Raw genomic sequence first — 12,395 nt, forward strand, 5'->3', positions numbered from 1 at the left:
AATTATTCTTTTTTAAAGTGAGAGAAAAATGAATTACTATTATTCTTATAGTTGGTGATTTTGGTGTCACTAACAAGAAGCTGTTACGGACTTGGAGAAGCATGCACTGCTGATGACTCAAGCAACTGTACTGGTACTGGAGTTGTTTGTGGGGGGAGCATCACCTGTGTTTGTGACTCAAACCACTATCCCTCTAATGGAGGATGTACAGAAAGTAATTATTAAGTTTATTATAATAATAATTTTAATTAAATTTAAACATAATATACATTATATTATACTTAAATATCTTAAAAATAAAATGTTAAGAGATGAGATATTGGCAACAGTTTCAGACCAATATTAATTAATTAAACATTGTAGGTTCGCTTCTTCTAACCCCTAAGAGACTGCTTGTGACTATGTATATATTTGGCAAATGTTTTATCAATTCCTTTCAAATATATGATTAATTTTTTCTTTAGAAACTATTTAGTACTCAATACATGTACCATGACATAAATGGCATAACAAGTTAATAATTTGGTAAGATGAACAACTAACTAAAATTCGAAATACGATCAAACCTTTTGTTCAACATCATTGTAACCTATTTCTTTTGTTTCAGAGATAGACTTAGGTTTCTCAGGATGTACCAATGGCAATGCTGCCAACGAGTGTGCTGATGACAACACTGAGTGCACCACAGGTGTCTGTAAATGTGTCAGCACTCACTATGACAACAATGGTGACACTTCTGGGGGAGAATGTGATAAAAGTAAGTGTATACAAAGTTAAGAGTGGTTTCATGCCGTCAAACTCGCATTTCAAAATGATGTTTACGCTAACAACCGTAACAGGTGTACAGTCAATACTTAAGCAATATTTACTGAAACTTACCGCTATGACAATCTTTATTAAACATGAAATTAGAGTAACATACTGTAAAAAAACTAGACAGGCCATTTAAAACTGATATATGTTCATCAAACTGAAATTATTATTCTAATATTTTTAACAAAATTAAAAATTAATAGTTGGAAATGATTTATGCTCCAAAAATGCAAAAGGAAGCACAAGTTGGGAATTATTATTTTCAAATGATTTTTAAATTTTCTGTTATACGAATGGCTTGATCGTAGACAGAAGCACGATAATCAACACTTAATGTCTTTGTACTTTGGTAGCAATGGAACATGCGATTTTAACAACAAAATTAAAGCAATTATTCAATTATTTGATGATATTTATTCACAATTAAGAACCAGAACTATCACGCAAACAAACGGTTTTAGATGTGCTATGATTTAGAAAAGTTAACTAAATGGCATAACTTTAAAAGGTTACCTCGACACGCAAAATAAGCTACCCTGTTATGATATAAAGCAAGGGGGAGGACGTAATTTCGTTTCATGCAAACATTAAGTGGGAAAAATGTTTCATGGCAAACAAAATGGCGGATTTAGCATTTTTTGCATGGAAAGTGGAATTTTTCATCAAATTGTATATTTTTTTTCCAAATTATTTTGTTCAATGTCTGAAATATAAAACGTGAATGAGCCTTTAACTATTCTTTAGACCATTGTGTTTTGCCAATATGAAAACAAGAAACTGATCGTCAATAGTTTTTCAAAAGATTTTTCATGCCCCCTGTATAGAAGAGGCGATAAACTGCTTTGCACATGTTGATCAGTCAGTTCATTGGTCTATGGGGCAGGCACCCAAATATTGTCTGATTGATAACTAGATATGGCTGGAAACTAAGATTCTCAAACTTAATAGGTAGGTTAGTCATGACCAGCATTATGACCCTATTGATTTTGAGGCCGACGGTGTTGTTCCTTTGAACACAAAACCATTGTCCAACTAGAAAAAAATAGTATAGTTTGGCCAGCACTCCTCAAGTTTGAAAGGGTGGTTGGTCATGACCAGCAGATGACCCATATTGATTTTGAGGTATATAGGTTATAGGTCACACTCGTGGTGGCTTTAAACCCTTTAGCACATAAGCAAGTCGCCAGATTATTAAATACACCTTCCAGTAAATAGCCAACTTACTGATAAGCAGTCCTTATTTGAATAGGCCCTTTTTAGGGGTATTGGAAAAGTGCAAATTTAAACAGCAGTATGACCTTTAGATCATATTACTCCCAATAATTGTAGCCAAAAATTTTTATGTGAATATATTTTTTACAGATAATTGAATTGTCTAATAAATGGTGTCAATAATGAAATATTAAAATATTTTATTTCATCTGTGAATGCATTTTCAAGATGGACTTGTATCATTACTTTGAAATGTCATAATTTCATTCAATTAAAGGGTTATAAAAAATGATCGATCTAAATTTGATTACCCTGATCATAAAAAAGACCCATCCGGATTAAAAAGCCGACTATTGATGTTCTATTGTATAATACACAGAAATATGGCAGGAATATCCTGTGTCATCCAGCAGAGAGTCCCGGTTGTCTGTTTTACTTTATGACCACCTCATAAAAATGTTTACTGGACATGTGTCAGCTTCACAATGCATTTATTCATTATTTTCTCAGCTACATATTATATCTATTGTTTTAAATCAAAATCTAACCTTAAACTAATTATAAGCTTTATTTATTTGATTGCTAAAGAAATCTGACGTAATATATTTGAAACTTGAAACTTGAAACTTGTTTATTTGCTTTAACGCTTATTTCTACATATAAATACATATTCAATGGCGTTGTACAATAATGAACTATAAGATAATAAAAGCAATACAGCAATACAGACACAAGCATTAAATAACCAGTAATCAATGAAAAATCACGAATATTAGCACACAGTACATTACATACATAGTTCTATGCATAGTATATAAATTATGTACAACATGTATATACATAATGGGTGTTCTACAACGTGTAAACAGACAACAGCTCATCAATATATTGGTAAATCGTTAATGGGTACACGTTTTAAAACAATGCATAATAATCTCTGAAAAGATGAGTTTTCAAATGTTTCTTGAAGATGTTTACTGAATCACTTTGTCTAAGGCTCAGAGGCAGTTCATTCCAAAGCTTGGGGCCAATAGTTCTAAAACTTCTGTCACTGAAGGTCTTTTTCTTATTTAAAGGCACAACGTAGCATCCTATTGATGATTCCGAGGATCGTAGTGTGCGTTTTGAATCTTTTCTAGACAAAAGTTCAATAAGGTATCGAGGAGCATTTCCAACAGAACCGTTATACATATAAGTGAGGATCTTAAAATTAATTGTTGCCTTTATGTCCAACCAGTGCAGGTCATATAATGCCTGTTTTGAACTATCACGCCTGAAGCGGTTGAGAACAAGTTTGGCACACATATTCTGGATACGTTGTAATTTACATAGTTCACACTGAGTGACACCATACAGAATGACGTTGCAATAATCCAAGTGTGATTTTACTAATGACAGAACAAAGACCGAACGTATGGTCGTCCGCAAACCCAAACACGAAAATGGACGGGGGCACAATGTCAAATAGAGTCCCAGCATATGTCAAATAGAGCCAAGGACTCAAACAACTTCCTTGCGGGACACTACATGTAAGATGGCACTGAGATGAAGAAATTTGATTCACCTTCACGCGGCAGCCACGTGGTTGCATGTACGAATCCACCCATTCCAGCGCTGATCCACAAACACCATACTGGTTGGTCAATACATGGACGAGAATGTCGTGGTCGAACGTGTCGAACGCCGCACTAAGGTTTATAGCTATTAGTGCCGTAACCTCCTGATGTTCCATCCCATCAAGCAAATCATTCACAAGCCGGAGAAAGTGGACTCGCACGAGTGAAACTGTCTATAAGCAGATTGGTTCTTTGGGAGGAGGTGATGCTCATTCACATGCTGATTAAGTCTATAAAGTGCCGCTTTTTCAATTAATTTTGACAAAAATGACAAATTGCTGACAGGGTGATAATTCGAAATTTGATGATTCACGCATCAATGAATTTGGGGTATTTTCCATTATCGGCCTCTTGCTCTTACGTCACAATGGAATATCCCACCTGTGATTGGTAGTATAAATAATTACCCTCTAATTTTATGAGACGATATTTTCAGGGAGAATTCATTACCCATAATACTTTACTTTTATAAACATCCGCGATATTGTTTACAAAAAGAAAGATGCATAATTGAAATATTAAAATGACCCTTCTGAAATGCGGGCGATGCGTTTAGTAATCGATATAGGTGGCCAAATAATTATACGTGCGCTAATAGGCAATGTTAGCCAAAGTTATATACATGCACTAAAGGGTTAAAAACAAAAACCTTTTCCGATCAATTTAAAATAATGCTTGGACCTGAGATCCTCAGACTTGTTTTGAAGGTTTGTCATGACCTGCAAAATTCCATTTGTTATAAGATCAACAGAAAAACGTCAAGATAAACAGATTGACCAGATTCATAGTTATCTTTCACGTCAGATATTTAAAACAAATACATTCAAATTGATCATTGACTTTGTCGTATTATTATCATCATATTGGTTACCACTTCAATCGACCTTTAAGCTGCTTTCTGTATGACTTGCATTGACCATACTCTTAACTTTATTTTATCAATTTTAATAATTCACTGCTGTCAGAAGGGCTCATACATGTTTTACTAGAACACATAATTGCTTTAAAGATTTACTTAGCCTACTGAATTGCCTTACTAAATTCAATCATATTTCTCAGGAATACTTATTGGATGGTCATCTGTCATAGTTGTTAAAATATTTTTATATAGTGCAGGACTTTTGTTTCCTTGGCAATGAAAATGAAAAAAAATGATAGAAAGCAGTGACTGACCATCTACCAAAGTTGCTATGAATGACTTCTTCTATATGGTGAAAGTGAAAACATCAATATGGGACAGAAGCTAAAGCAATTTGTCAGAAACTGATGGCTTGATTTTGCCATAATTTCACAAGAAGGTTCCTCAGGTGATCTTTTGTCAAATTTTGTTCAGTCTGTTATGATTTTTTTAAATGTTGGTAATAGGATGAGGGGTTTTACTGGTAATAAGATAATGCAAAAATTTAAAACAAACTGTCAGAAACTGATTGCATGCTTTTAAACAAGTTTCCGAGGAATGGTTACCATCTATTAAAGATGTTCAAACAGTCCGAATTTATTGAAAAACAATACTGGAAGGACAATTAGAAATTGCAATGTCTTCCTGACTGTTGAAACCATACATATTTAGCCCTTGATGTCTGGCTGGAATACTTTACTGGTAGTTATCCACCATTCCTGTTTAATTCAGTGTTTGCTGTATTTTATGCTAAGCTGTGGAAATCTGATAGGACATCTGGTGCCATTGTGAGCCTCTTTTCTATTTTGAATGCCATGCTTCAATCCAACTTTCTTATATGTATCAAAGAGAAAAAACTGGGAGAAGCCTGTTCAACAAACCAGGACTGCACTAGCAGTGACTCATATTCAGAGTGCAGTGGTAGCAAATGCCAGTGTCAGTCCTTCTACTATGATGACAATGGAGACACCGCTGAAGGAACGTGTGCATCAAGTAAGGAGCTTCAAACTTTTACTTTAACATGCTTAAAATCAATATGTTAAACTAGTGGAATATAGGAATTGTTCTTATACTATGCATCCACCTCTCAAACAGAGAATTTGTTTCTGTTTTGTGTTGTGTATCATATTGAGTATTTTTATACCTAAAATAACACACACACATAGGCATAGCTTTCTTTTAATGGGTTTTTACTGAATATATGGATATAACAATCAGTTTTAATCCGGCCTTAAAATGAAATTGAGGTTCACAAAATATTTCATTGTCTTATTTCTAGAGGTAAACCTTGAAGGTACATGTACCGCAGCAACATCAGGCTCTGATGACCCATGTAACACAGCGTTTGCAGTGTGTACAAGAAGTGAATCTTCCTACACCTGTAAGTGTCAGGGAGGATATTACAAGTCAGGTGGAAATACTTGCAGTAAAGGTGAGTACAGAGGTTAAAACATATAGTGAGTTAAACATTTGGACTGACTACATGAAGAGAATGTAGTATTAGTATTTAAGAGTTAACACACACAGCTGTTTACAATTGCCTTCACACTAACGACAACCACCATTAGATGATGTCAATATAAAACTTGAGGTGTTTTCTAAATTTTATAAACAAATACAACATAGATACATATTTATGCCTCCCTTCGCAGAAGTGGGGGTAGTTGCTTTGCACATGTCAGTTGGTCCGTTGGTCGACCAAAGCGTGTCCGAGTGATAACTCGACAATTCCTGGACCTATGGTCATTCAACTTAAGATGAAGGCTGGGCCTGACCAGTAGATGACCCCTATTGATTTAAGGGGCCAAGGATCAAGGTCACAGTGACTATAACAATGCCTGGACCTATGATCATCAATCTTGACATTGAGGCTGGGCCTGACCAGGAGATGACACCTATTGAATTTAGGTCACAGCGACCTTGAATGCTAAAATGTTTGAAGCGTGATAACACGACAATACCTGCTTCCATGACCTTCAAACTTGAGTTGGAGGTTGTTCCTGACCAGTAGATGTCCCCTATTGATCCTAAGAGGTCATCTGGTCAAAGGTCAATGTCAAAGTGACCTTTAACACAAAAACGTTAAAAAGGCTTCTCGGAGTGATAACTCAACAATGCTTAAACCTATGTTCATCAAACATAACATGGAGGCTGGGCCTGACCAGTAGATGACCCCTATTGATTTTAGAGGACTTTGGGTCAAAGGTCAAGGTCACAGTGACCTTAAATGTGAAATGGTTGTCGGAGTAGTAACTGGACAATGCCTGCACCTATGGCCCTTTAACTTGACTTGAGGTGTAGCCTGACAAGTAGATGACCCCTATTGATTTTATGGGTCATCCGATTTTTTCTGTGTAATAAATTGACAAAGCCTGCTTACATGGCCCTCAAACTTGACATTAAGGTAAGGGAGTGATCAGAAGATTACCCCTATGGATTTGAGGTCAAGAGTGTAAGGTCAAGGTCACAACACATATTGGTCATTTAAGTTACATCACATTTACTTATTCCCTGCTGCTAAGAGGATGCATGTTGATCTGCAAATATCAGTCATTATCTGAACATGATTAAAAACTGTACCTTATTCCTCACACTTTAAATGTTCATAATCATAAAACTGCCTCAAAGGCATCCAATGCCAATGACAAATCAGCTGTCATTTTGGTTCATGCATATTTAATTGTCCAAATATTCCTGACAACATGGCGCTCAGGGGGGGGGGAATGATTGACAAACATCTTTTGTTTAAGTTGGGGTAGCTCTTGGGTCTAGCTGCACCATACCTACTTCTGAAAGTGGAGCAACTATAACGGATGCCTGTACAATTACTTTTGCTGAGTGTAGGGCAACCAGTGATGCATCATCTACAACATGTCAGTGCATTGCTACACACTATACATATGGGTCAGAATGCAGGCAAAGTAAGTTGATATACAATATTCAATCCTGAAATTGAATTATCAGTAACCAAGGCTTATGTCACTGCAAATTCTGAGTGTATGACAACTCGTATCTCATAACACTATGAGACTTTGGGCTCATGCAACTATTATGATTAGCTTAATTATTGCATTGACAAAATGTGTTTGAACATCGTTGGTAATGGCCTTTAAATCTGTGCATCAGTAAATATGTTAATGGGTAGTACTTAATAGATAATCGTATTGACATGGATACATATATATCTTGTATTTGTACTGCCGTGACAATCCTCTTCTTTTTTATTTACAACAGGGCAGAAATTAAGTGAAATTTGTTCCAGCCATGAGGACTGCATTTCCTTTGACAAAAAATTAATTTGCGGCACTGGTCGCACATGTCAGTGCCAACCCAATTACTATGACAGTGATGGAAACATAACTGTTGGAGGGACATGTACATTAAGTAAAGATTTTTAAATTTTTGTCTTTTATGAAAAAAATGCCTAAAGTTACGCTTTAATATTTGCAGCAGCGTCACATTCCTAAGACGAACGTCATATGTAAAGAACAATGGATGCACATTGTTGAATCCAAATTTTCTTTACATCAACATGTTTGAGATTATCCTGAAGCAGTGAACTGTGTTTGATATTTGACCCAATGGGTCAATGGAATAGCATTTTCTTTTGCATTGCAATAAAGGGTAATTTGTTTTCTCCCATCTGCAGAGCTTCCTCTGGATTCACCTTGTCTACAGCCAGATGCCTGTGCTACAGCTCACTCAGTGTGTCTTCAAAATAAGTGCCAGTGTTCTGATAATTATTACAATACAAATGATGCTATCCAATACAGAAAGACATGCAAGTCAAGTAAGAATTTTTCACTTTTATATTAGTTGTATAATTTTATTCATAATTCAATATCTTGTTTCGTATTATTTAGTATCAAAACAATGCTTCCATGGACTGGGTAAGCTGTAGCTACCATTTTGTTTTCAAAAGCAGCTGAAAAGGTATGGACATTAGTGCTAAACTGAACATTTGTTATGTGTCTTAGGCACTTTGAAAGAAGCTATTTTAATGACAATCAGGAACAGAAACATTAAAAGGGTAATATTATTGCATAAAAGGTTCTGTCTGTTCATGCTTTAATTTATCCGTATTCATTGCTTCTTATGAAGTATCTAAACTATACTTATATTCTAAGAATAAACCGAAAATCACAACAAATAACATGTACTATACTCTTTGTTATAAAAGGTGAAATGGTTTTACCACTCATATATAGTAAATATACTTCAGATAGAATGTTATGACACATGACACAATTAATGAATATCTGTGTTACCTTCTAGAGCATAATCTGAATGTAAATTGTGATGATGGAGCCAATCCAAACCAATGTAAAGATGACAAGGCTGTATGTACTTACTCAAACACTGTGAAACTGTGCAGATGTATCGCTGGATACCATGAAAAGAAAGGAGTATGCATTGCAAGTAAGAAAAAAGATACTAGTATACAGAACAGATTAGACATTTAGAAAAAATTGAAAATAAAATCACTTAATATTTCACATAGTTATTCAGGACCATCACAAAATGAGGTTACATAACTCCATATAATCCTAAATAAAAATTATGGCCCCTAATTTGACTTAATTTAGGTTTAAGTTTAAGGGCACATTGTGTCAGGTAAAAGTTTTAAGGCAAGTTGGGATTTTATAATGTCTCCACCAATACATATCCTGGAAAGGGGTTTCCGCTGAATAACTAAGGAGCGCTTGCACCAACTTCATACTTGGTATGCCAGTTGGTCATGAGTACATGACCGCTATTGATTTTGAAATCAGGAGATCAAAGGTCAAGGTCGCAGTGACTTTCAGGTGAAAAAAAACGGTTTCCGCTCAATAACTATAGAACAAATCGATTAATTCTCTTTAAATTCCATCCGCTCAGTACAGATAAACTGCTATTTGGTATTAACAATCTTTAGTAAAGTTGAACGTTTTATTAAGACTTCCCAACGTTTTAGCTAAGTTAACAATCGGTATCAAGAGCCCATCTTCTCTCGATCTCTCTTTTTTCTCACACGTCTTTCTTTACAATTTCTACTGTATCATGTTTTTTCCACTTTAACAATGTAATATATATACATTAGATATAACTCTTATTGTTGTTTGTTTTGCTTATAAAGCACCTTTGCTTGGTATAGAATGTGACGTTTCGGTAGAGGGCCGTAACTGATGTTGGCATAACTTGTGGCCCAATCAATTTGTATGCTTGATTTTATAATGTCACTCTAAATATTGTGTTGACATTTGTATTGATATTGACATTGTCAAACGTGTTTTCATGCAATAAAATATTATTAATTCAACTATTGAACCTATTAAGGATGCATGTATGCGCGTATTCACTTAGCACTACTTTCTTTCAAAAGTGCAACCACTTTGAGCCTGAAAAAAGACGTAACGGTGATGAAACTAGTATTTTTCTGATCATACGCAATACTGAGCGCGTGAATGCTGGACACCAAAATATCATCAGAGCGTGACGACACTGCGTTCGGTAGTTTTCGTCATCGCCAAATCGGCCGTTTCCTTGAGAATATATTCACAGGAAAATTGAAACTACGAGATGCGAAATAGCGCCACAGTAATTATCAAAATAGTTCAAAGTATGCTTTTAAACAATTACTATGAATATCTTTGGTAAACAAACAAAGAAAAACAAATCATATTTCTTAAGGTTGTCGGAGATATAAATTTTGTATTCACATTTTCATTAAAGATATTGATACGCATTGTTTACCATTATAAATGAAGGTCAATATCCAGTAATTGTCAATATGGATTTTACAATACTATTTAAATGTTTGACAATTGTTGATTAGATAGAAATTGCCAAGAATTTAGCACTGTTTGATTACCGATTAAACAACGACCATGGATTACACTGGTACACATAGCAAAGCTTGTCACGTACATTCACCCTGGTAACAGTTATGATTATTTTGTAAAAACACTATCAGTAAATGAGAGTATCAATTTCATAAACTTATGACATGCAGTTGAGCAGTTCAGAAAGCGCTATGGCTGAGTGGGATATTGTCACTGAAAATATGGATGGCGTGTCAGTGAGCCACAACCATGGCTGAGTGAGAGATTATGACTTAGATCAAAGGATGAGAACACGTTTCAATCATCAACACGGCTGATTGAGAGATTGAAACTAAAAAGATATACAGGAATTGTGTGGCAGGGGAACTGTTGTGCCATGCAACACCGCTTTTGTGTGACAGATTGTTATTAAATTAAGAAGTTTGACGGGGAGGGTGCGGGAGAGGTATCCCCTCCTCCAAAGTGAAACCGCGGCGGAGTGCGATATTATGACTGAAAAGATAAATGGACGGTTGCGGTCCGACACCATGGCTTTTTGTTTGTGACTAACAAGATAAATGTATTTGCTTTGATCCGCAGATTGTGTGAAAGATTGTTAATGAATAGTGCGGGAGGGGTGACCCCTCGTGCCAAGCAGCACTATGGCGGCTGAGAGATTGTGACTGAATATGTTGATAGGGAGCTAGCGGGCTGACACCATAGATGTGTGAAGGATTGTACAAAGAAGATGGATGGGAGGGTTTTCCATCTTACCATGCAATACCGTGACAAGAAGGTGTTAACAAACAGCAGGGTTGAGAGATTAAAATTAAAAAAAGTTGATGGGAATGGTGTTGCATGGTTGTCCTGCAAAGCAGCACCGTGTCAGTGTAACAGAGAGTAACTTAAAGGTTGGACGAGGAGGGTGCGGGAGGGGTCTCCCCTCATGCCAAGCAAAACCATAGTGGAGTGCGAGGTTGTGATTGAAATATGAATGGGCGGTTGCAGGCCGATGGTGTTTCTGTGGGCCACAGATTGTGTGAAATAATGTAACTAATAGTCTGTCCAGGGTATGGGAGGGGCGACCCATCCCGCCGAACACCACCATGGCTGAGTGAGAGTTGCGACTAAAACTATTGATGGGAAGAGCTGTACCCACGAAACAACATGGCTTGGTGAGAGAATGTTACTAAAATCTGTTTAATTTACAGGTACACCGGTATCTTATTAAGATGTGCACCGATATATTTATGCGTGCTGTTGTAAATATAGAGTCACACCTATCTTTTAAAACTTTAAAATGGAGGTGCACCTCTGTCATAAATACAACTGGACCTCTATATCATAAATGAAGGTGCATCTCTTTATATAGACCGGCATGCCTTTTCTTAGACCTGCCCCTTAAACAATTAGGTACAACTCATTTTTGTTCAACTTGCATTGCCGTTTAGCGACTTTTAACTTTTGACTCAATCTCATGGTCAAATTTGCTATAAATAGCCTTTGTGTCAAAATTTCGGCTTGTGAATTAAGTAAAAAAGTCAAATTATGTAATCTGATGTATCCTTTGCATTTTTTTCTTAAAAAAGTCCACTTCGGCAATTGCAGGGAGGGCGTGGGGTGGGGGGGGGGTCGTCGTTGACTGTAAAGACCCTCTGCCATTCACTCAATTCTGCATGCGATAAGGCCCCAGTTTCTCGATAAATGTTAAGCGTAACCGGCTTAAATATCTTTGTTCAAATAACTACGTTTCATTCTGAAACTTGATTTTACAAATCAAGAAACAGTTTATAGTGATAGTGTTGAAAAAAAGTCATTGTATAGTCTAGAAACTCATTAAATCTTAGTGAAGGAAGTAAGATTATTTACACCAAAATGAAACTAATTTGCTAAGCTTGAACCTGTTATAAAATATTTCCATAAATTGTACATTCGGTGATACTAATGCTTAGCAATATGTTTGGTCATAAAGAAGTTGTGTTAGTATAGGACAATTAGATTTTTGTGTAAATTACTTGTAAACGGGATTTGTCAGATAGCACAAATTACAAACTT

The 12,395-nt window shown here is 35.9% G+C and overlaps 1 protein-coding gene across 1 annotated transcript in view; it reads left to right on the forward strand.

Annotated features, from left to right (window-relative positions):
- LOC128223754 (receptor-type tyrosine-protein phosphatase eta-like) overlaps window positions 1–12,395 on the forward strand; it is a 72,312-nt gene that overhangs the window by 2,718 nt on the left and 57,199 nt on the right. Inside the window, exons 2-9 of the mRNA XM_052933113.1 lie at window positions 52–214; window positions 608–757; window positions 5,389–5,532; window positions 5,819–5,971; window positions 7,290–7,460; window positions 7,774–7,923; window positions 8,189–8,329; window positions 8,815–8,958. Coding sequence (XP_052789073.1) covers window positions 52–214; window positions 608–757; window positions 5,389–5,532; window positions 5,819–5,971; window positions 7,290–7,460; window positions 7,774–7,923; window positions 8,189–8,329; window positions 8,815–8,958 — 1,216 coding nt within the window. The remainder of the gene's footprint in view (window positions 1–51; window positions 215–607; window positions 758–5,388; window positions 5,533–5,818; window positions 5,972–7,289; window positions 7,461–7,773; window positions 7,924–8,188; window positions 8,330–8,814; window positions 8,959–12,395) is intronic.

The sequence above is a fragment of the Mya arenaria genome, chromosome 17 (assembly GCF_026914265.1).
Source record: "Mya arenaria isolate MELC-2E11 chromosome 17, ASM2691426v1".
NCBI classification, from domain to species: Eukaryota; Metazoa; Mollusca; class Bivalvia; order Myida; family Myidae; genus Mya; species Mya arenaria.